Raw genomic sequence first — 24837 nt, forward strand, 5'->3', positions numbered from 1 at the left:
GGTTTATTTTGTCTTGTTTAATTCATTTCTTTATATCCCACATATAAGTGAAATCATCTAATATTTGTCTTTATGGGTTTTTTTGACTTATTTTGCTTAGCATGATCCCCTCAAGTTCCATCCATGTTGTGGCAAGTGGCAATGTTTCATATTTTTTTTATCGTTGGACAATATTCCATTATATATACACATTATGTTTACATATGTATATGTATACACATATACATACATAGATGTGTATACATACACACACACACACAGCATGTTCTTTACCCTGTCATCCATCAGTGGACATTTAAATTGTTTCTTTATCTTATTTATTTTGATAGTGCTACAGTGAACATAGCGGTACATGTATCTTTTTGAATTGGTGTTTTTATATTTGTTGGGTAGAAACCTAGAAATGGAATTGCTGGATCATATGGCAGATCTATTTTTAATCTTTTAAGGAACTTCTATACTGTTTTCCATAGAGGCTGTACCAGTTTACATTTCCACCAACAGTGTAGGTAGTCCTTACCAGCATTTTTTGTGTCTTTTTTATATAGTCTATTCTCACACGTGTGAGGTGATATTTCATTGTGTTTTTTATTTGTATATCGCTAATAATAAGTGATGATGAGCATTTATTTTCATGTGCCTGTTGGGCATCGGTATGTCTTTGAGAAGTGAGTGTTCAGATCTTTTGCCCATTTTTTTGGCTGGGTTATTTGTTTTGTGTTGTTGAATTATATGAGTTCTTTGTATATCTTGGATATTAATCCATTGTCAAATGGGTGTGTTTCAAATATCCTTTCTCAATTAGTATGACTTTTCTTTTTTGTGGTGGTTTCCTTCACTGTACAGAAGTGTTCTGGTTTGATGTAGTCCCGTTTATTTTTGCTTTTGTTTCCCTTATCATTGGAATCGAGTCCCCAAAGACATCACTGAAGCCAATGTCACAGAATGTTTTGCCTATGTTTTCTTCTATGTAGTTTATGGTTTGAAAGTCTTTCATCTAAGTCTTTAGTATATTTGAAATTAATTTCTGTATATGGTAGGAGATAGTACCTAATTTCATTATTTTGCAGGTACCTGTCAAGTTTTTCCAACACTATTTCTTGAAGACTTTTCCTTTCTCCATTGTATGCTCTCCATTGTATGCAGAGGGAGCATACAATTTTAATTAATTATATGCAAAATAATTAAGTGTAAATGTGAGTGTGTGTTATTTTATCTTTTCCTCCTTAATCCTAGTTTCATTGACTTGAAATTTCATGACTGACATACTCATATTTGTCTATTAGAATATTTAAATCTAAGAAGTCTATTTAATATAGTCCAAAACAAGAATAAAGTACTTCCTAAACAATAAATTTATATACTTACATTTCTTTGAATACTGTAGGGTAAACCAGGAAAAGATGGAGAGAATGGCCAACCAGGAATTCCAGTGAGTAGCCTCTCCCCTAACCTGCCAAATTGGCAATATTTGTACATTGGTGGTAGAAAAATGAGATGGCAAAAAGAGATTTGGTTTTAGAAATCATTTAAATGAATGTAAATTATGTTTCCTTTCACTTTCAACTATAAATTTGAAATTTCTCTGCTTTTAAGTCAGATTTATTGATATATATTTGTATACAGTAAAATGAACCACTTTTAATATACAGTTCTGTGTATTTTGATAAATGTATAACTACTTCCACAATCAATGAGCAGTTCCATCACCCTTAAAAGTTCCCTCATGCTTTTTGTATCCTTTTCCCTGCTACCAGCCCATCACTAGCAACAACCGATCATTTCTCTATGCCTATAATATTGCCTATTCTAAAGTGTCCTATAAATTGTGTCATATTTTATAAAGCCTTTTGAATCAGTATTCTTTCATTTAGCACAATACATTGTACTGTAAATTATTAGTCCATTTCTTTGTATTTCCATGTAGCTTTTTATTGTATTGATGCATCAAGGTTCATTTTATCATCCATTGAAGGATATTTTGGCTTTTTCTGATTTGGGCCATATATTAAAATTGCTATAAACATTCATATATAATTTTTGTGTGTCAACACAAGTTTTTTCAGTAAAAATATTGACAGGTATTTCTAATTACTACGAAACAAGAAGGAAATAAAATCATGTGGGTCCAGGAAGTCCAGGAACACTATTTCAAGTGGACCCAGTGCCAAGAGTATGCATGTTAAAAGAAGTTTTCAAGGGCAAGTAGAAAATTAGATGAAATATAGATTATAAACCAAAGGAAAGGAATAATTCTTAATAAGATTGAAAATTGGAAGTAATATAATCAGATAAACTAGTTTCAATGTGATTTTGCTAACAGTCCTCAATTTAAAAACTAAATTCATAAATAACTTAAACATATGAGATGGGATGAGGAGAGGTAAATTAGGACTTTGCTTTCTGGCTTCTTTTGGAACCATCGGTCTTTGTTTCATGATTTAGGTAGTCATGTTGTTCAATAATTGCCAATTGCCTCTGATTGTTTTCCACAGATCGCCTGGGGAATTGGCTTTTCTCTGTATTTTGAGAACTCAAGTCAGGTCAAATAAAGATAGTCTTGCAAGTGAGATCTCTTTGGGAACCAACATCCCGGTCAAATAATGATAATTATCTGGGAGTGGGGCTTTGAAGAACCCCTAACCTGTACTTTCTCTTTCTTTTTAACTGTTGCTGGTTTTAAACTTAATTGTGAACTGCTAGTTTTCAAAGCTACTGAGGAGCTGAGGAAGGGTGATAGAAATAGAGCAAGTTAAAATGCTGCAAAGCTCTGTATTCTTACCAATATTCAGCCCCCTTTTTTCAGCAAGAGGCTCCTTGGTTAATTTTCCAGAGTTCTAAAAGAATTGGCTGATTATTTTTGCCCATGTTCTTGTTTTTATGGAGAAGAGGATTTTGGGGATAATTGTTCCACCAAGTACTTGATGTCACTATCTTCTGTGTTTTAAAGGGTTTGCCTGGTGATCCTGGTTACCCTGGTGAACCAGGAAAGGATGGAGAAAAGGTAAGAATTTTAATATTGTGAAATGACTGGTTTTATTTTAGTTAACATAACTTTTTTTCCTCTCCCTATTTTGCATTATAAAGGAAAAAGTTACAAATAACTAGCTTTTATGTTCAGAATATACTTTTGTCCATATTTTGGTATTGCTCCCTTCTCTTTAGTACCACTTCCTCGGTATTTCCATTCATTATCCTAAATCATAGTTCATGTGGTAAAAATAAATGAAGAGTTGTTTAACGTTAGCATTTCCATTGTGACAGGTTGGTGCCTTTACCTTGAGCATTTATCAGCAAAACTTTTGTTGTCTAGAAAAAGGATTTAGCATTATTTTAGTGATGTCCCAATACAAAAAAGACGTATAGCTGTGAATTTAGAATGTCTCCACTATGCATTTTCATTCTCTATACAATTGTTGTCTGGAAGTCTGTCTTTTTTTTCTCATTCGGATATGCACTGACTGAAAAATGTATTTACTTACCCATTTTAAAAGTAAAAGTGACTTTGAAAGAATGTACGGAGCTCACAATTCCCCTATTTATATATATTTATATACGTATAATATAAATATATATTTATAGTAGATCACAATATATCCAGTTTTCTAGTCTCCCTGGTCTCTAATTATTCATATGAAAACCAAAACTGAAAAACTTTGTTTTGCAGGTAAAGAGGGAACTGTGTTACAAACTGGAATGTGCCAAGGGCATATAATTTAATAGTGTTTTTTTTTCCTAAACTAGATCCAAGTTCTAGCTTGGTGAAGAGTGTGTACAGTTAAAATAAAGGAAGATAACAAATACTCAGAGAATAAGATTTTTCTTTAATTTAAATAAAGTTAAAAGACAGAATCACTCCTTCAACTAGAAGGAGTTTACAGTGAGAAGAAAGGTGTCTATGAACAAATCTAGAATGAGAACAGAGTTGTAAGAGATATATCTAACTTTGGTCTTGGCTAATAGAGTAGCAGTTAAATTCTGTGTTCTTCATTCTGTTGCAGTTGCTGGTTAAGGGTAACTGTTTTACCTGAATTTGTCTTTTACTAGCTTTTAAGAGCAAACCCACAAAAGCAATTATAATTTATTTGCTGTTCCCAATGACAGTTTAAGTCCATGAGCTCTAAAATATATGTCCCTAATGGAAATGACACTAAATGTATATGCCCTTGACAAGTTTTATGAAAAGGAACATGTGTATATGTAAAAAATGTAATGGTTTTAATTGATTCCAGGTACCAGTTTTTTATTCAGCATCCTCTTTATAGAGTATTCATAGAAAATAGAATCTTAGAATCAAAGGACAACATGGCTCGAAATACCTTAGAAGCCTGGTCTGTATGTAAGGTAGAGACTTTAACTGATCAAGAATGTATAGTTCATAAATCTGAGACAATATCACAGGCCTTCTTAGACTTAGCCCAGTACTCTTATTATATCATGTTATAGTTCTCTTTTATATATTTTATTATGAATATCAGGGTCTTTGTGAAACTATAGCTTTTGATTAAATTGATGCTTTCATGTGATTCTTATTATCCTATTTTGTAATTGTAATTGTATTTAACAGGGCCAAAAAGGTGACATTGGCCCAAGGGGGCCCCCTGGACTTGTAAGTTAATTTTTTATTAATGCATTTTCATTTTGTGCTTTAATTATATACCCCATACATTTTCCTTATAGAACACAAAATTCAAATAATTATCATTTTCTATTGGATACTCTTTACATCTAAAATTTTTACTGAAGTTGACCTCAAAGTATTTGTATTACTCCTCCATGGTAAAGATCCAAAGTATAGCATTGGGTTGTTTTGCCTCATGATTGTCAAATCATTTCTCAAGTAACCAGCAGGTGGTGCAAGTGTTGCTTACAAAGGTTCAATAAAAGAAACTGTTGGGGAACTAGGGATTGGTCCTTTCCCCTGCAGAGCTTAGGAGAAGGATGGGTTTGGTCGTAATAGGTTTTCTCAATTTGTAATTGTCTGATTCACACTTCTTTCTTTCCTGAGTGTGTGCTTTCTAGGGCCTCTTAATAGTAAATGTAGGAAACTGTTCTATGAAAGAATAATTGGAGGGTTACAGATTTTCTGTCATGTTTGCATCTACCATGACATTTAAGTTAAAATCTCAGTCTTGGTAAGAATAATATGTCATTGCTGAGGTTTGACATACTAGTTTTTCATTGGTTAAAATTTAGTGAGGGTCTTGACTTTAGACTACACTGAAGCCACAAAAGTGGGAGTGCCATAAAACCCTGTATGTGCAGCCATATGAATAGTGTTAATTCTTAGTACTGTACTGTCTCATGAGGATATATTTAAAGAAGATCATAGGTGTTTTTTACTTTTATTTTAAAATGAGAACTTCGTTTTTCGAACAATTAACTTTTTTATAAAATTCCATGATAAAATTTTGATTAGTATCAGAAGAAATTGAAATTTTGAGAGTGAAATCCTACCTAGCAGATTACTTTCCCTTTTGAACCTCTATCTCAATTCTAGGTACCACAACTTTCAGTCTCCTTTTGTGTGAATATTTTTATATCCAATAAAACCAGCATGAATTATCACACTTTGCCTGTTAGGTGTTGATTTTTACCTAACACTGACAGTTTCTTAAATCTAAATCTTGTTTACTTTTATGGGTCTATGAGGTGAATTTCTTTATATTTTGATTACTTGGTATGAAATTCTTTAAACGCTGCGGTTCTAAGAAGACAGAATGGGAATGATTAGTTGATTTTATTTTATTTTATTTTTTTTAAATCAAGATGATTTAATGGATATTTAAATTTAATTTCCCTGTTACATAATTTATTATTTTAAAAACTAACCTCAAATATTCACGATTTAACATTTTATTTTTCTAATGGGAAAATACATAATAGATGACTTGTTTGTTGCAGATAATACATTTCTTTTTTAAAATTTTCTTTTTTTTTTTAAATAATAAATTTTATTTTTATATTCCCCCATACAACTGCACATGCCCCATTCTGACCCCAATCCCTCCCCTCCCGGTCCCCACCCCCCAAAAAGTGTCTCTGGTTCATAGTTTTTTGTTGATTTTGATTTTCACTTTCTTATAGTGTCTCTGGTTCATAGTTTTTTGTTGATTTTGATTTTCACTTTCTTATAGTTATTCATTTTCCTGATCCCTTATTTAAGTTTTCTAGATTCCTGCTGATTAGTTGATTTTAATCAAGAAAGACTTCTCAGGGGCCTCCCCGGTGGCGCAGCGGTAGAGCGCTGGGTTGTGAAGCTGCCCGTGGCCTCTGCGGCGCCGGTTCAATCCCCGGCTGCTCCCCGGCCACCGGAGGAGGGTCCCACATGGCGCGCAGACCTCTCCTGCCGCCCGCTGCTCCCCTCAGCAGTGTACTTCGGTCCTTCTGCCTGCTCTGCTCCCCGATCTGGCTCTGGTGAATTCTCTCACCCTCCCGTGCTTCTGACTGTGCTCAGTGCTTGTGTAGATAAATACTGTACCCAGTGCATGTATAAACAAAACAAACAAACAAGCAAACAAATAAATAAATAAAAACATGCCTCTATTTAAAAAAAAAAAGAAAGCTAATATTCTGTAGTCCAGATTTAAAAAAAAAGAAAGAAAGAAAGACTTCTCAGAAAAAAATGAGTTTTCTCTCTTTTTAGAGGAAAAAAGAAATATAGGTTGACAAAAGGAAAGATTGGGGAAGGCATTATAGATGTTTGGAAAGGCATACACAAAGGCAAAGAGAAGAGTGTGTAAATTGCATCAAGTGGTTATAATCAGACAGATCTCACTCTCCTAAAAATTCATTGCTACAAATAACAGGAGGTGAAATGAAAATGGGTAAGAGAGGTTTTAGAAATGAGAAGTAATTTAATAGAGTCCAGGGTTAAAAGTAGTATCATATATAGTAAGAAGTAGAGAACAATTTTTAGTCCTTAAACAGGATCAGTAACACAGAAAATTGTTTTTTGAGGAAGCATATCCTAGCAGATCTGGATTCTAAGGGACAAGCTCAGAGATACTTCTGTTAGTCCAAATATGAGGTTAGGATAGTAACTGTTACAATAGGAAATGGGACAAATTGCAGAACATATTCAATGAAGAATTATAAGGCTTAGGGCCTCCCTGGTCATGCAAGGGGTTAAGACGGAAGTATGAAGCTGTTCGCAGCCACTTCAGCATGAGTTCAATCCCCGGCCAGGGAGTGACCCACATGGTGTAGCGACTTCTCCTGTCTTGCCCGCTTCTCTGCTCTGCAGTGTATTTCAGTAGATCCGCCTGTTCTGCTCCCCACTCTATCTCTGGTGAATCCTCTCACCCCTACCCCTGCATCTCTGGCCTGCACCGCAGCTCTTGTATGCATAAACAAATAATTTTTTTAAAAAAAGGATTATAAGGCTTAGATGATTGGAATGAATTGAATGTGAATTAAAAGATAAGAGAAATTAAAAATAATTCTAGCTTTATAAACCTGGGGCCCGGTGCTACCAAGGAGAGTAGTAATGTTACCAGCACTTAGCATGTTCTAATCAGTTGAAGGATAGAAGTGGAACGCCTAATTGCAGTAGTAGTCTTAATGATTTTTACATGTGAGAACTTTGTGAAAATGGTGCACATTATAATCATATATAGCTGCTAGATTATTTTCAGGAGAATAAACCTCTTCCCCTTTGAGTTCCTTTCTTTTTTTCTTTTATAACAAAGGTAATTCCTAGGCCTGGGACTGGTGTGATTGTAGGAGAGAAGGGAAACATTGGGTTACCTGGTTTGCCCGGAGAAAAAGGAGAACAAGGATTTCCTGGAATACAGGGTCCGCCTGGCTTTCCTGGACCTCCAGGTAAAAGAGACTGTACTTATATCCTTGTGCTTATAGCATCTTTACTAATTTACTAGTATTATACAGGTTCCAAGGTGAACATAACACAAGACATGAGTATTTTTCACTTAACAGAGACTTCCTAACTCTCACTGCAGTCTTTCTCACCAGATTTCTCACCTATAGTTAAAAGAAAAGGAAAGTCTAATCACTTAAATAGTACATTTATCCTAAAAATCCCATTTCTACATGTTATTATTAATAAATTACCCAAACACATCCATTATCCAAAACTTGATCATTATACTTTTTCATGCTGTTATAGAAGAGAATGCTGTTACTGCAGTACCTTATTTTTGGTAAGATTACGTATATAAAAACAATAAGCAGCACTATTTATTTTATTCCAGAAATGTCTAAGTAGAAAACCCCATGATTATTATCTTAGGGCTCAAAAAAAAGTTGTTTTTTTTAATCAATCCTTCATTGAAGATACAAATTATAGTAGAGGATTTCTAATTTGACCACAAATTGAAATTGAGCCACCCAAGCTGATTTATTTTGATATTTTCTGAAGTGAAGTGATAGTGTTTATATAAATATTGAAAAAGCAGCTGGTATAATACTTGGCGTGCACACATACATATTTAATAAATTATGGTTTATTTTCCTTCAAAAATATTTGGCAACTGAAATCGTAGCATAATGAGATAGGTGACACTCAGTGATCCTACCAAAGAGAAAGAGAATAACTATGGATCCCATTTTTCTCTAAGTTTGCACTTAGGATTTCTCATTTCAAGATATTGGACTAAACGCAAACTGTGTCTGGAATACTGTGATAAGGAATTTTCCCAGGATATAGAAAAGTCAAAGAGTTAGATAGTATGAAAGAAGTATTAAGAGACATAAGGGATAGATCTAAAAGTTCCAAGATCTACTAGGAAAGGAGATCAAGGAGGGGAGAATGGGATGAGAGTCAATGTTTGAAACAAATAATGACCAGGAACTTCTATTTATTAAAACAATAAATGAGTCCCTGTGAAAAGGCTTATGAATTCCTAAGCAAGAGTAAGATAGTAATAATAATAATAACACAAAAGCATGTAACTGGATACATTGTAGGGACACATCAGAATATAAGGATAAAAAGAAACTCTTAAAAACTGAGATATCTCCATACTGGATCTGCCATTCAACCCTGTAATTCCACTCCTAAAAGTTCAAAAATACTAATTTGAAAGGAAACTTGTACTCCCATGTTTACTATTGCATTATTTACTACATTATAGCTAAACTATGGAAGCAACCTAAGTGACCCAGAATAGATGCGTGGATCAAGATGTGGTATAATATATACGCAATGGAATACTATCCAGTGATCAAAAAAGATAAACTCATGCCATTTGTGGCAATGTGGATGGAGCTTGAGAAGATAATTCTAAGTGAAATAAGTCAGGAGGAGAAATATAAATACCAGATGGTGCCACTAATATGTGGAATATAAAATAACTAAATTAATAGTCAGATAAAGACCAGCTGAAAAACTAACCCTTGATAGCTGACTACAGAACTAGAACACCAAGGGTATGGGTGAATTGGTGATGGGTGTGCTATAGTGGTAATACCTTATTGGGGTACACCAATATTGCCTCTGTTAAAAATAAATTTCAAAAACTGAGGGAAAAGGCCTATCACCTACAGAATAATGAAACCCAGAAGGTAATATGAAACACATTTTTAAAGTGATGAGGAAAAAAACTATGAATCTGGGATTCTAGACTACTTCAAACATTCATGCTGGTATGAAGATGGGATACTTATAAAGTTTACCATATATAGAACTTCTCTGAAATAGTTATTAGAGGTTTTACTCCAAGGAAGAATGAATTCAGGATCAACTTGGGAGTGAGGTGGGTAACATAGAAGAACCAAAGTTTAGGGAAGATATTAGTAAGTCATATTAAGTCTAAATATTGATCATAAAAAAGCAGAGGCATTTTAATAAACAACCTAAAACTGTAATTGTTGGTATTATTAACATGGGATGTTGAGGTACAGAGAGAATGGGGGAAGTCACTGATAAGGTTTATTGACTTAGTAGAGGGCAAGAATATAAATATTATTAAATGTAAGTTTTAAGAAAAATATAGGTTTAAGTACAAAGGTTAAAATTTTAGTAGTGTCACTAGAGAGTGATAGAAATAAAAGTTGAGGAAAGAAAATGGCCAAAAAATATCGATTTATGTAATGCTAGTTAGGATTGGGGCAAAATAGATACAAATAAACCTGAGTAAATAGAAAATAAAACATAATAAGACGTTGAAAATAAATCAGTATTGCAATAAATACAAAAGGACTAAACAGATTCAAAAGCAATAGGCATAACTAAAACAAATGGTTATAGAAGTTTTGAAAGAAAGCAGTGGAAAGATATATTAAGCAAATAATATCAAAAAGAAAGATGGTTTAGCAATTCTAATTACTATAAAATAGGACATAACAGATGTTACATATTAAAGGAATGCTTAATATCTCATCGAGAACAAAATATCTCTAAAATAAAATCGTTTTGACTACTTTAATATTTTTTTTTTAATGATAGGGACTGCAGTTATGGGTCCTCCTGGTCCCCCTGGCTTTCCTGGAGAAAGGGGCCATAAAGGTGATCAAGGTCCACCAGGAATTTCTATTCCTGGACCTCCTGGACCTGTTGGACAGCTGGGAGCTCCTGGCCCTCCAGGTCCTCCTGGCCCTCCTGGCCATCACATCCCTCCTAGTAAGTCATACTTTTCTCCTGTTCAGTTCTATTGTTTCTGTTTTGTTTTCATTTATAAGTGAATTAACTGAAGGTTGACATCATTTTTTGTGTTTCTGATATCTAAGGCATTCTGCTGCTGCTTCTACTTTGATTTTTTGGTGATTCTTTGATATATAGACTTGCTCTTCAAATTTTCACTGATATTATATCTTCCTTTGGCCTGTAGGTACTTGTATTGCTGCAGAGAATTTACTGAAAATAGGGTTTTTTCCTAGTTTGTTAATCTTTCTTTCTTTTTAATTTTCTGGATATTTCACAAGTAACTTACTATACTATCCTTTTTCTTATCTCAGGTGATGATATTTGTGAAGCAGGCCCTCCAGGTCCTCCAGGATCTCCAGGTGATAGAGGACTCCAAGGAGAACAAGGAATAAAAGGTTTGATCACCATATTCATGTCTTCAGCTTTTCAAATCATCAGCAAAATCTCCTATATCCTCCATCCTATTCAGCCATTCACTCCCATGTTCATAACCAAAGACCATCTCATTACCAGTAGTTCATACTTCCATAATTTTGATTATGGAGTCCCATTTGCTGCCCATTATTTCCTATATTTTTAACTCACTACCTCTAATAACTTGACCCAAGACTATGTCAAACTCACTGAGATCTACCAATTTTAACTGTTCCTTTATTTTTTGCTGTCCTTTATTCTGTCTTAACCTAGCTTAAATTCCAAGATCAATCATAATCAAGCCCATACATAAACTTTTGACTGTTGCCCTTTTCTCACTTCATTCTACTCACTTGAAACAAAAGCATAGTCCTGATATTTCCAAATTGCCACCTCTTCTGGACCTGCAATCTTCTTTTCTATCTTCAAACTTCTAACGCTTGCTCTTCCTTTCTCATTTTAAGATTCTGACTTTGCATTCTCTTTCAGTGGCTATTTAATTAAAGTAATAAAACGAGAACTTTTGCTGGTTGCCATCATAACATTTACCCACCCACTTGCATTCGTGCCCAAATAGTCTTCTATATACACATTAGATTCTTATTATATTTTTATTGAAGTATTTTTTTACATCCTTGTTAGTGTTTTGAATATAGGATTGCCCCCCTCAGGTGTAGTCACTTTAGCACTCCCACCATCAAAGCACCCATAATCCTCCACCGTAGTCCATTGTGCTCTCTCCCCGCTCTCAGTTCTCACCCTTTCCCTTTAACCTCAACATCTGGATGCCCCAGATCTATGGTCAGCTTTCAAGCATTGGTTTTAAAGTTTATCTTTTTCTGACCCTTTTGTTTGTTTTCTCTGGGTTCCACATATAAGTAACACCATCCAGTATTTGTCTTTCTCCTTCTGGTTTATTTCACTTAGCATAATCCCTTCCTGCTCCACCCAAGTTCCTACAAAACAGCATGAGTTTGTCTTTTTTTTTTGATCACTGAGTAATATTCCATTGTGTATATATACAACATCTTGATCCATTATCTGCCTTCCAGTAATTAGGTTGTTTCCATATCTTGGCTATTGCAAATAGTGCTTCAATAAACACAGGAGGTTAGGTTTCCTTTGGAATTTGTGTTTTTGTATTCTTTAGGTATATATTTAAGAGAGGAAGACCAGTATACATTCCCACCAACCGTGTAGGAGGGTTTTTTTTTCTTCTCCCTGCATATCCTTGCTAAATAACACTTGTGGTTTCTGGTCTTTTGATGTGGGTCATTCTCACAGGAGTGAGGTGGTACCTCATTGTGGTTTTGATTTGCATTTCCCTGATGATAAGTGATGATGAACATTTTTGCATGTGCCTGTTGGCCATCTGTATGTCTTCTTTGGAGAATTGCCCATTTAGCTCCTCTGCCTATTTTCTGATTGCATTCTTTGATTTCTTTTTGTTGAATTATGTGACTTTGTAGATCTTGGATATCAGCCCTCTGACAAATGTATAATATGCAAACACTTTCTCCCACTCAATAGGGTGTCTTTTTGCTTTAGTTACAGTCTCTCACTGTGCAGAAGCTTTTTCGTTAAATGTAGTCCCAGCTATTTATATTTTCCCTTGTTTTCTTTGCTTCTAGGAATGACGCCACAACATTTCTTAATCTTATGTCTTAGAATGCTTTGCCTGTGTTTTTTAAATGCATTTTACGGTTTCCGGCCATATATCCAAGTGTGTTATCCATTTTGAAATGATTTTTGTGTATGGTGTGAGATATGGTCTGATTTCTTTCTTTTGCATGTGTCAGTCCAATTTTCCCAACACCTTTTATTGTAGAGGCTTTCCTTGTTCCAGTGTATATTTTTCGCTTCTTTGTCATAGATTAACTCTCTGTATATGTGTGTATTTTTTCTGTATATCTGTATATTTTATTTCTGGGCTCTCAATTCTATCTCTCCGGCTGGCCAGGGAGATACCCACATGGTGCGGCAGACCTCTCCTATAGCGCCTGCTGATCCCCTCAGCAGTGCTTTTGGTCTGTCTGCCTGTTCTGCTCCCTACTCTGTCTCTGGTGAATCCTCTCACCCTCCCATGCCTCTGGTCTGTACCCCAGCTATTGTATAAATAAAAAATAAATCTTTAAACAAAACAAAAAAATCTGTTCCCTCTTGTTTTCCCCAAGAATTTCATTCCAGGAATTCTTGCTTCTCCAACATCAGTTCTTCCTTTTTTATTTGATCATTTCCAGCCTCATCTAAATATACTTTTTCACTCATCTAAAATCTATCTTATCAGAATCTTCCTTCCCCTGCCAGATTCTACTCTATTCCTCTGCTCCCTTTTGCAGCAAAACTTCTCAAGCATTTTCTATTTGCTGTCTCTACATATTTTTCTCTCAGTTTCTTTTAAACATATTCCAATCAGAATTTGACTCCCCCTGCTCCAACCCCCCCTCTATAGATGCTAAGTTGTCAAAGTCACTAGCAGTCTATAACGTGCTAATCCAAATGTCAAGTCTCAATCCTTTTCTTACTTGATTTTTCCCTTTAACTTTCTTCTTTTGGTTTTTACTACTTCACATTTCCTGCTATTCTTCATATGTCCCTGAAATGTTATGTATATTAACTACCATCTTAATCAAAATGTAGAATTTTTTTTGAGAACTCTAGGAGACTCTCTTGTGACTCTTAGTCATCACTCCCAAAGGTAGCCACTATTTTATTGCCTGTCATACATTAGTTTGCTTAATTTTGAACTCTGTATAAATGTGATCTTATGTGATCTTTTGTGTCTGCTTTCTTTGGCTCAATATTATGTCTATGAGATTTATCAATGATTTTGTTTGTAGTAGTATTTTTCACTGCCCTTTAGTATTTCATTATGGAACTAAACCTCCACAGCCATTCTAATGTTAATGGACATTTTGTCTGAGACTATTATGAGTAAAGCTCTATGAATATTTGTATACATATTTTATAGTACATAAGTATTTATTCTTGTTGTGTATATACCTGATAATGGAGTTGCTGGGTTATATATGTGTAGGTTTTTTTTCCATAGTTATCACCAAACCATTTTCCAAAAAGATTTAATTTCTATTTCCCTAATGACTTGTTAATGCTGAGCCTCTTTTCCTATTGTTTGTATATTACCTTTGCAAAGTGCCTGCCTTTTTTGTATTTTTAATTGGGCCTTGGATATTATGGTCGTTTCATATGCATGTTAGAATTATCTATGCAGTTTTTAATTTTGGTATGTGAATTCATCCATTCAGTTTGATAACACTAAATTCCTTGTATATGACTTCTAATTTCCATCACAACTACCTTCTCCCATTCTGTGACTTGCCATTTTACTTGTTTTTTTTTAACATAAGCTATTAATTAAAAGAAATCTGATTATTAATGTCTCTTTTTGTGATCAGTGCTGTTAACACCCTGTTTTAGAAATCTGCTTATCTCAAGTATCAGAAAATGTTCCTCTTTGTTTTCTTCTAGAAGCTTGATCATTTTGCCTGTAATGTTTTGATCTTTGATCTATGTTCATTTAATTTTTCTGTATAGCTTGAAGCAATGAAAAAGTTCTTTTTTTCCACATGAATATCCGTTTGACTTAATACCACAGCACGAAAGACTATCATTTGCTCACAGAACTGCCTTAGCACTTTTATTATACATTTAATAACTGTATATGTGTGAATCTATTTCTGATCCCTCTATTTTGTTACATTCTACTTATTTCAGCTTGGCACCTGTTTATATTATTATAAATTTATAGTAAGTCTTGACTTAGTTTATATTTTCACATGCATGCTAGAATTATCTATACAATTTTTAATTTTGGTATGTGAATTCATTCATTCAGTTTGATAACACTAGGTATCTTGTATATGACATCCAATTTCCATTTTAATGTTTGTATGTTCCCTTGTCTGGATTACTCTTTTCCTCTTGATTATTTTGTCAATTATCTAGTCAGTACTTGGAAATTTATGTCCAAATCAGGTTGAAATCCTGATCTCTGCCACTTCCCTCATAATCATTCCATTCATATCTTCCTCCTTTTTACTAAAAAGAAAGCTATTCTAAGCTTTCCCGTTGCTTTGCCTAAGAACCTTGGGCTCATCCCCTCTTCTTTTTGTAATGCCATGTATGATCCATGAGAAAATCCCATTAGCTATACTTTCAAATATATCCAGAATCTAACCAAGTCTCATCATCTTCCCTGCTGTTACTTTGGGATGAGCTATAATCTCTCCTAGATCTCTGCAGCAGTAGCCACTTAAATGTTTACTTTGTTTCTATCCTTGCACTTAGAGTCTGTTGTTAACATAATAGCCAAATATATGCTTTTAAAAAAGTCACATCACTTTGCTTTTCTGTTTTAACTCTACTAATAGATTCTCCTTTCACTCAATAAAAGCCAGTCTTTACAATGTTACATGATGTTTAACAGTCTCACCTGATTCTTCTTCCTCACTTTGCTCCAGCAATCTTACCTGTGATGTCCCTTGTATATGCCAAGTGACTAATCTTTCTGTCTAGAATACTTTATACTTGTTACGTACACATCACATCCTTTAAGCTTTTTTAATCATGCCATATTTTCACCCATCCCTAACATTTCCAAACCAATTTACTCAGCTCTGTTTTTCCTATAACACCTATATATATATATATATATAATAGTAGCTATATATTTATATATATATTACATGCATTATATATGCTGATATATAAATATAAATATACATGTATTTAATATATGTATATATAAAATATGTTTTTATGTATGTGTGTATACATTTTTTATACACATTTTTTATACACACATCTAATGTCTTCCCTTCATTGCTTTTTGTCCCTTTCTACTGCTGGAAGGTGAGAACTGTAAAGTCATGAAATTTTTTCTGTTTACTGTTTTTTTTTTTTTTTTTTTTTTTTTTATAAATTTTATTGTTATATTCCCCATACAATTGCAGCCCCCCCATTCTGACCCCAATCCCTCCCCTCCCGCCCCCCTAAAAGTGTCTCTGGTTCATAGTTTTTTGTTGATTTTGATTTTCACTATCTTATAGTTATTCATTTTCCTGGTCCCTTATTTAAGTTTTCTAGATTCCTGCTATGAGTGAGACCATCCGGTATTTTTCTTTTTCTTTTTGGCTTATTTCGCTGAGCATGATCCCTTCCAGCGCCATCCATGTTGCTGCAAATTGCATGTGTTTATCTTTTTTGAATGCTGAGTAATATTCCATGGTATATATGTACCACATCTTCTTGATCCAGTCATCTATTTTTGGGCATTTGGGTTGTTTCCAAAGCTTAGCTATTGTAAACAGTGCTGCTATAAACATAGGGGTGCAGGTGTTCTTTGGAATTGATGTTTCTGTGTCCTTTGGGTAAATACGTAGGAGTGGAATTGCTGGATCATATGGAAGCTCTATGTTTAGTAGGTCCAGAAATCTCCACACAGCTTTCCACAGTGGTTGGACCAGTTTGCACTCCCACCAACAGTGCGGAAGAGTTCCTTTTTCTCCACACCCTCGCCAACATTTGTTGTTGCTAGTTTTTTTAATATGTGCCATTCTCACTGGTGTAAGATGGTATCTCATGGTAGTTTTGATTTGCATTTCCCTGATGACAAGTGATGTTGAACATTTTTTCATATGCCTGTTGGCCATTTGCATTTCCTCTTCAGAGAAGTTTCTTTTAAGCTCTTCTGCCCATTTTTTGACTGGATTATTTTCTTTGTTGTTGTTGAGTCTCATCAGCTCTTTGCAGATTTTTGTGATCAGTCCTTTATCATTAGTGTTGGGTGCAAAAATGTTCTCCCAGTTGGTGGGGTTTCTCTTTGTTTTTGTTATTGTCTCTTTTGCTGTGCAAAAGCTCTTTAATTTGATGTAGTCCCAGCTGTTTATCTTTGCCTTCACTATCACTGCTTTGGGTGATGTGTCTGTAAAGATGTCTTTGATGTGCAAATCACGTAGTGTTTCGCCTATATTTCCTTCTATATATTTTATGGTTTCAGGTCTTATGTCTAGATCTTTAATCCATTTTGAGTTGATTTTTGTGTATGGTGTGAGGTGGTGGTCAAGCTTCATTCTTTTGCATGTAGCGACCCAGTTTTCCCAGCACCATTTATTGAACAAACTTTCTTTGCTCCAATGCATATTCTTTGCTCCTTTGTCAAAGATTAGTTGACCATAAATCTGTGGGTTTATTTCTGGATTTTCTATTCGATTCCATTGGTCTGTATGTCTGTTCTTGTTCCAATACCATGCAGTTTTGATGATTATGGCTTTGTAGTATAGTTTGAAGTCTGGGAGTGTGATGCCTCCATTCCCTTCTTTTTTTTTCAGGAGAGCTTTGGCTATTCGGGGTTTTTTGTGATTCCATATGAATTTCATCAATAATTGTTCTATTTCTTTGAAGAATGACATTGAAATTTTGATTGGAATAGCATTGAATCTGTATATTGCTTTTGGAAGGATGGCCATTTTAATAATGTTTATTCTTCCAATCCATGAGCAGGGGATGTCTCTCCATTTCTTTGTGTCTTCTTCTATTTCTTTTAACAGTGTTTTATAGTTTTCTTTGTATAGGTCCTTTACCTCTTTTGTTAGATTTATTCCCAAATATTTGATTTTTTTTGTTTCAATAACAAAAGGGATGGTCTTTTTGATTTCTTCTTCTTCAGATTTATTGTTTGTGTATAGGAAGGCTACTGACTTTTGCGTGTTGATTTTGTATCCTGCCACTTTACTGAACTGATTGATGAGTTGAATTAGCTTTTCTGTGGAGTTTTTGGGGTTCTCTATATATAATATCATATCGTCTGCAAATAGTGATAGTTTGACTTCTTCTTTTCCTATTTGGATTCCTTGGATGTCTTTCTCTTGTCTTATTGCCCTGGCTAGGACTTCCAGTATTATATTGAAAAGCAATGGTGAGAGTGGACATCCTTGTCTTGTTCCAGATCTTAATGGAATTGCTTTCAGCTTTTCACCATTGAGAATGATACTGGCTGTTGGCTTGTCATAGATGGCCTTTATGATGTTGAGGTATGTTCCTTGTATCCCAAGAATTTCAAGGGCTTTTATCATGAATGGGTGTTGCACTTTGTCGAAAGCTTTCTCAGCATCTATTGATATTATCATATGGTTTTTATATTTCTTTTTGTTGATGTGTTGGATAACGTTGATTGATTTTCGGATGTTAAACCATCCTTGTGCCCCTGGAATGAATCCAACTTGGTCGTGGTGAATTATCTTATGGATACATTGTTGGATTCTGATAGCTAAAATTTTATTGAGGATTTTTGCATCAGTGTTCATTAGGGAGATTGGCCTGTAGTTTTCCTTTTTTGTGTTGTCCTTGTTCGGTTTTGGTATTAGTGTAATGTTGGCTTCATAAAACGTGTTTGGTATTGTCCCTTCCTTCTCAATTTTTTGGAAGAGTTTGTGAAGGATAGGCACTAATTCGTCTCTGAATGTTTGGTAGAATTCATTTGTAAATCCATCAGGTCCTGGGCTTTTGTTTTTGGGGAGGTTTTTTATTACCATTTCAATTTCGCTAATTGTAATTGGTCTGTTTAGGTGTTCTATTTCTTCTTTATCTAGCTTTGGGTGATTGTAGAGTTGTAGGAATTTGTCCATCTCCTCTAGATTGTTGAACTTGTTTCCATATAACTGTTCATAGTAGTTACTGATTATTCTTTTGATTTCTGCTGTGTCCGTTGTGATTTCTCCTCTTTCATTGATGATCCTGTTTATTTGTGCTTTCTCCCTTTTTTCCTTTGTGAGCCTGGCTAGGGGTTTGTCTATTTTATTGATTTTTTCAAAGAACCAGCTCTTGGTTTCATTGATCTTTTGGATTGTTTTTTTAGTTTCAATTTCATTTATTTCTGCTTTGGTTTTTATTATTTCTTTTCTTCTACTGGTTTTGGGGTTTTTTTGTTGTTCTTTTTCTAGATCTTTGAGCTTCGAGATTAGGTTGTTTCTTTGCGTTCTTTCTTGTTTCTTGATGTGAGCTTCTATTGCTATATATTTTCCTCTTATTACTGCTTTTGCTGCATCCCATACATTTAGGATATTGGTGTCCTCCTTGTCGTTCAATTCAAAAAATTTTTTAATTTCTTCTTTGATCTCCTCATTAGTCCAATGGTCTTCCAGTAGTGTGGTTTTTAATCTCCATGAGGTAGGAAAGTTCCTTGCCTTCTTTTTATGGTTTATTTCTAGTTTGATGCCTTCATGGTCAGAAAAGATGGTTGATATGATTTCAATCTTGGTGTATCTGTTGATGTTTGTCTTGTGCCCCAGTATGTGATCGATCCTGGAGAATGATCCGTGTGCGCTTGAGAAAAATGTGTACTCCGTTTTTTTGGGGTTTAGTGTTCTATAGATGTCTGTTAAGCCCAATTGCTCTAGGTCCTTATTTAGAGCTTTAGTTTCTTTACTTATTTTTTGTCTTGTTGATCTATCCATTGTTGATAGTGGTGTGTTGAAGTCTCCCACTACGTATGTGTTTTCTCTGATGTCTGTTTTCAGAGAGGACAACAGTTGTCTGATATATTTTGGTGCTCCTTCGTTTGGTGAGTATATGTTAATGAGTGTTATTTCTTCTTGAAGTATTGTCCCCTTGATCATAATGTAGTGACCCTTGGGGTCTCTTTTTATCTTTTTGAGTTTGAAATCTGTTTTATCTGATATAAGTATAGCTGTTCCTGCTTTCTTTTTTGGTCCATTTGCTTGTAGGATTGTTTTCCATCCTTTAACTTTGAGCCTATTTTTATCTTTTGTAGCTAAATGTGTTTCCTGGAGACAGCAAAAGGTTGGGTTTTGTTTCTTAATCCAGGCTGCAACTCTGTGTCTTTTTATTGAAGAGTTTAGTCCATTTACATTCAGAGTTATTATTGATATGTTAACATCTGTATTTGCCATTGTGTTTGTCTTTCCTTTGATTTTATTTATTTATTCTTTTAATAACTTTTTTTTTTTTTGGCCTTCTTTCATTGTTATTCGTCGCTCTGAGGTTCTGGCTTTAGGACTCCTTGTAGTATTTTTTGGAGTGGGGGTTTAGTTGCAATGAAATTCCGGAGTTTCTGTTTGTCTGGAAAGGTCCATATTCTTTCTTCAAAGAGGAAGGAGAGCTTTGCGGGATAGAGTATTCTTGGTTGGCATCTGTATTCTTGGAGTCTGTTGACTATGTCCCTCCACTCTCTCCTTGCCCGTAGTGTTTCTTCGGAGAAGTCTGATGTCAGCCTGATTGGTTTTCCTTTGAATGTTATCTGTTTCTTCCCTCTTGCCAGCTTCATTATTTTTTCCTTGTCCTGGATTCTTGGGAGCTTTACTATTATGTGTCTTGCTGTATTTTTCCTTTCGTCGTGGAAGTTTGGTGTTCTTCTAGCTTCTTGTATATCAATTTTCAGCTCCTTCTTCACATTTGGAAAGTTCTCTTCAATTATCTCTTTGAATATTTTCTCTGTTCCTACATCTCTCTCCTCTCCTTCTGGTATTCCTATAACTCTTATATTTCCTTTCCTCATGGAGTCAGATAGTTCCCGAAGTCTTTCTTCGTTCTTTTTCCTTCGTACTTCTCTTTCCTTTTCTGTTTTGGTTCTTTTTATTTCTATGTCTTCAAGATTACTTATTCGTTCTTCCATTTCATCTATTCTGCTTTCATTGCTTTTCCCAGAATTCTTTAGTTCTTCCATTAATTCTTTGATCTCCTGCATTTCTTTTACTTCCCTCTTTAGGGACTCAATTTCTTTCTTCTGACCATTGTTTTCCCTCTCTAGGGACTCAATTGCATTCTTCTGATCGTTGATTATTTTTCCCTTATCATTGTTTTCCTTTATGACTTCTGTTAGTTTTTTAATCACGGCAATTTTAAATTCTCTTTCTGGAAGGCTCAGAAATTCTTCCAAGTTATTGTCTTTGCAATCTGGGGGCTGGCTTTCTTTTTGTGGTGTGCTTTTTCTCTGGAGAGTTGCTAGGTTGCGTGTGGTTCTTCTCTTCCCTACTGTCTGTTTTCTAATTTGCCGTATGCGTTGGGACACTGTGTAGTTGGGACTGGCCGGCATCTTGGGTGGGCTTCTCTGTTCCCCTCTGGTTCTTCCAGGAGTCATCTGTCAGTTTCAAGCAGTCTTTACTGGAGAAAGGTCCCTGTTCTAAAATGCCGATGTAGGGACACACTCCCCTGTGCGCCTGGTCTGCCCCGGCGGTGGGTTCCTGTTCCCCTCTGGGCTTGGACTGCAGGCCAGAGGGGGTCTGGCGTGGGCGAACTTCCCCCGCTCACCTCTGGCTCCTGAGGAAGCCTTCTGCAGGTAGTCTTTACTGAAGAAATGTCCCTGTTCTAAAATGGTGATGTGGGACACACTCCCTGCGTGTCTGGTCTCAGGCACACTCTTCTGCGCACCTGGTCTGCCCCAGCTGTGGGTGCTCGCTCTCCCTGTGGGCTCAGACTACTTGTTCGGAAGGGGCCCGGTGTGGGCAAACTCCCCAGCTGGCCACTAGCTCCTTCAGGAGCCTCTGCTGGCTTCAAGTCGCTAGGTGGTGCCAGAGATCTCTCCTAGAGCCCTTGGGGAGCTGATTTTCCACCCCGTGGGACAGGGAGCAGAGCGGGGATGGTAGGGTACACCTCAACGGCTTTGGGGTGCTGTGTCTGCCTTGTGCCCCACCGTCGTGGGGAACCCACGCCCCTAATTTCGTGCCCCGGGTCTCTGTTCCAAAGCCCTCAGTTCCAGGACGCGGGCTGTAGCCCAGATCAGTGGGGCGGGAATGGCGCCTTTTGAATCCTGCTCCCCTGCCTGGGCGCCTTGTTCCTGCTCACTCAGGATGGGCCTCCGCCGTCTCCCCCTAATTTCGTGCCCGGGTCTCAGTTCCAAAGCCCTCAGTTCCAGGATGCGGGCTGTAGCCCAGATCAGTGGCGCGGGGATGGCGCCTTTTGAGTCCAGCTCCCTTGCCTGGGCGCCTTGTTCCTGCTCACTCAGGGAGGGCCTCCGCAGTCTTCCCCTAATTTCGTGCCCCGGGTCTCAGTTCCAAAGCCCTCAGTTCCAGGACGCAGGCTGTAGCCCAGATCAGTGGCGCGGGAATGGCGCCTTTTGAATCCAGCTCCCTTGCCTGGGCGCCTTGTTCCTGCTCACTCAGGGAGGGCCTCCGCAGTCTCCCCCTAATTTCGTGCCCCGGGTCTCAGTTCCAAAGCCCTCAGTTCCAGGACGCGGGCTGTAGCCCAGATCAGTGGCGCGGGAATGGCGCCTTTTGAGTCCAGCTCCCTTGCCTGGGCGCCTTGTTCCTGCTCACTCAGGGAGGGCCTCCGCCGTCTCCCCCTAATTTCGTGCCCCGGGTCTCAGTTCCAAAGCCCTCAGTTCCAGGACGCGGGCTGTAGCCCAGATCAGTGGCGCGGGAATGGCGCCTTTTGAATCCCGCTCCCCTGCCTGGGCGCCTTGTTCCTGCTCACTCAGGGAGGGCCTCCGCCGTCTCCCCGCAAGCCTAGGTCGCAGGCGCGGGGACCTGTGCAGCTGCGATCCGGTCCGGATCCGCGCCGCTTTCGCGCAAGCTTACCGGGCGGCCGGGGCTGTGTGCTGGTGCTGGTCTCCTCCTGGGGGGCGGGGCTCTCTTTAATGGCGCCTGGAGCTCACCTCCGCGGCGGATCCTGCAGGGTTCGCCTCTCCTGTTCACGGGGTGTGGTGGCTGCAATAGTTCCTTTCCACTCACAGTCCCACTTGCTGCGTCCGTTTTTCTTGTTGGCCTTTTTGGTTTGTTGTTTCCCTCCTTTCTGCCGGTCGGAGAGTGCCGCCTCTGTGGGCGGGGGAGGGGAGCAGGGTTCTGCGCTTCCCTCCCTTCTCGTCCTCTTTTATGGCAACTTTCTTCTTCGGGCAGTTTGCTGGAGTCGTCCGTTTATCTTCCGTGTCCCAGTTCTCACTGGGACCTGCCGCTTTTCCTCCCTATTAACTTTTTTTAATGGGAGATCTTACTCGCAGCGTCTCCTCGCCGCCATGTTGCTCCGCCCCCCATCTCTGTTTACTGTTGTATCACAAACACCTAGAACAGTGTTTGGCACACATGGTAGGCATTCAATCAATCTTTATCAAACAAATTTGTTTTAGACTTAGGTTTCTCTAACTACACTGTTAGATAAGAGTGTTGTCCCTTAGTGCTAACTTTAGAACCTATTTAAAAAAGATAGATATAATAATTTCAGTAACATTTGTTTTATTATGTTTTTTTCCTAGGTGAAAAGGGTGACACATGTTTCAACTGCATTGGAACTGGTATTTCAGGACCTCCAGGTCAACCTGGTTTGCCAGGTCTTCCAGGTCCTCCAGGTAAAACATTGTCTCAAGGCAACCTTTTAAAATATTTTTTGGATAGATTTTAGTCAGCTTGTAATTTTAGAATGATAACAATTTTTCATTATGTAACTAGTCACTTTCCATAAATAATTAAATATGAAATGCCTCTGTCTTCTATGAAGTAAATAAATTAGGCTCTTGGTTCTAATACTTGAAACTGCCAACATTTTCTAGCATGGTGCTGACAATATTATTCCAGGAAAAATACCTTCCCTGTTTTCCACATAATGAGGAAAATAACTTACAAAGAGATAGACTTCCTTCTTCCAGAAAACTAGGGAGAAGTTTGATGCTAGTCCTGAGTATAGTTTCCAGTGGCAGAGGTTCTACTCATTGGGAATGTATCACATGTTGTCATTAAGGAACAGAACTTCTAATTGAGAACTTCTAATTCAAATGCCAATATTCTTCTCTGTGTATAAATCTTACCTCCCCATTTCTAATCAAAAAATCTTTTGATGTCCTTCAAACTCAACTATTTCTGCCTCTTGGTATATCCCAATGTTATATTCTCTTGAAACTACACTTTATGTCTGTGTCAGAGCTAAGACTAGACAACAGATCCTTTACCGTTCTGTCTAGTGTGCTTATCAATGAAACCAATTCGTTTGATGCTTAGAAATAATTTTTTCACCATGTTGTGTAGATGATACTGGAAGTTAATAATTTAGCATTGTACCTCCTGTCTAGTTGTTCTCAAACTTGAGAGTGTATCAGAGTTACCTAGAGGGCCCTACTGCCTAAGTTTTTGATTCCATAGATCTGAGGAAGATCAAGAATTCGCAGTACCCAGGTGATACCCAAGAATTCACCAGTACCCAAGTGATACTGATACATCTGGTCCAGGGGCCCATTTTGAGAATAACTGCATTATTATTTCCTCTGGTCTGGCTACCAAATGCTTCTCATAAAGGAAATTATTAGGGAGCAACAAGCCAAAGAAAGGAATATTAAGGCTCTGCAAACATTGTTGAGGTCATAACAAAGAAAGATATGCATATGCAGACTTTGTCCTTACCACTTTCTCTCCTTTGTAATGGTATGGTTATGGAAGCCTAAACAGCTCTGTGCATACTACTTGGTACCTGAGAGCTCTGAGAGGCTTTGGAGTTGAAAGAAGCTAAAGACATAATATTAAATGTTAGATTACTTAGATGAACAGATGGCTTCCTCATTTGGGGAGCGTAAAATGGGAAAATGAAAATGTGACTTGTTAAAAGGAATTAAATGGGCTTCTTATTTTGAAACTTTACTTCCTGACTTGCTGAATTTTATATAAACGTTGTCAGGGGTTCAACCTCAAAGTTCACATTGTCTTGTGTGTGTGTGTGTGTGTGTGTGTGTGTGTGTGTGTGTGTTAGGATCTGTTGGTTTCCCTGGACAGAAAGGTGAAAAAGGACATGCTGGTGCAACTGGTCCCAAAGGATTAATGGTAAGTTTCAAGTATGTTATAGAACAAAGGTAAAAGGAAGCC

General features: G+C 36.9%; 1 protein-coding gene across 2 annotated transcripts in view; it reads left to right on the forward strand.

The window, feature by feature from the left end:
• The window catches only part of COL4A5 (collagen type IV alpha 5 chain), a gene marked incomplete at its 5' end in the record, with an annotated part of 191069 nt that overhangs the window by 87931 nt on the left and 78301 nt on the right, over positions 1-24837 (forward strand). For both annotated transcript variants that reach the window (XM_084258283.1, XM_084258284.1), the window contains 8 exons: positions 1388-1432; positions 2951-3004; positions 4568-4609; positions 7692-7824; positions 10409-10582; positions 10918-11001; positions 23244-23336; positions 24725-24795. In XM_084258283.1, coding sequence (XP_084114409.1) covers positions 1388-1432; positions 2951-3004; positions 4568-4609; positions 7692-7824; positions 10409-10582; positions 10918-11001; positions 23244-23336; positions 24725-24795 — 696 coding nt within the window. The remainder of the gene's footprint in view (positions 1-1387; positions 1433-2950; positions 3005-4567; positions 4610-7691; positions 7825-10408; positions 10583-10917; positions 11002-23243; positions 23337-24724; positions 24796-24837) is intronic.

The sequence above is a fragment of the Talpa europaea genome, assembly GCF_964194135.1.
Source record: "Talpa europaea genome assembly, chromosome: X".
NCBI lineage: Eukaryota > Metazoa > Chordata > Mammalia > Eulipotyphla > Talpidae > Talpa > Talpa europaea.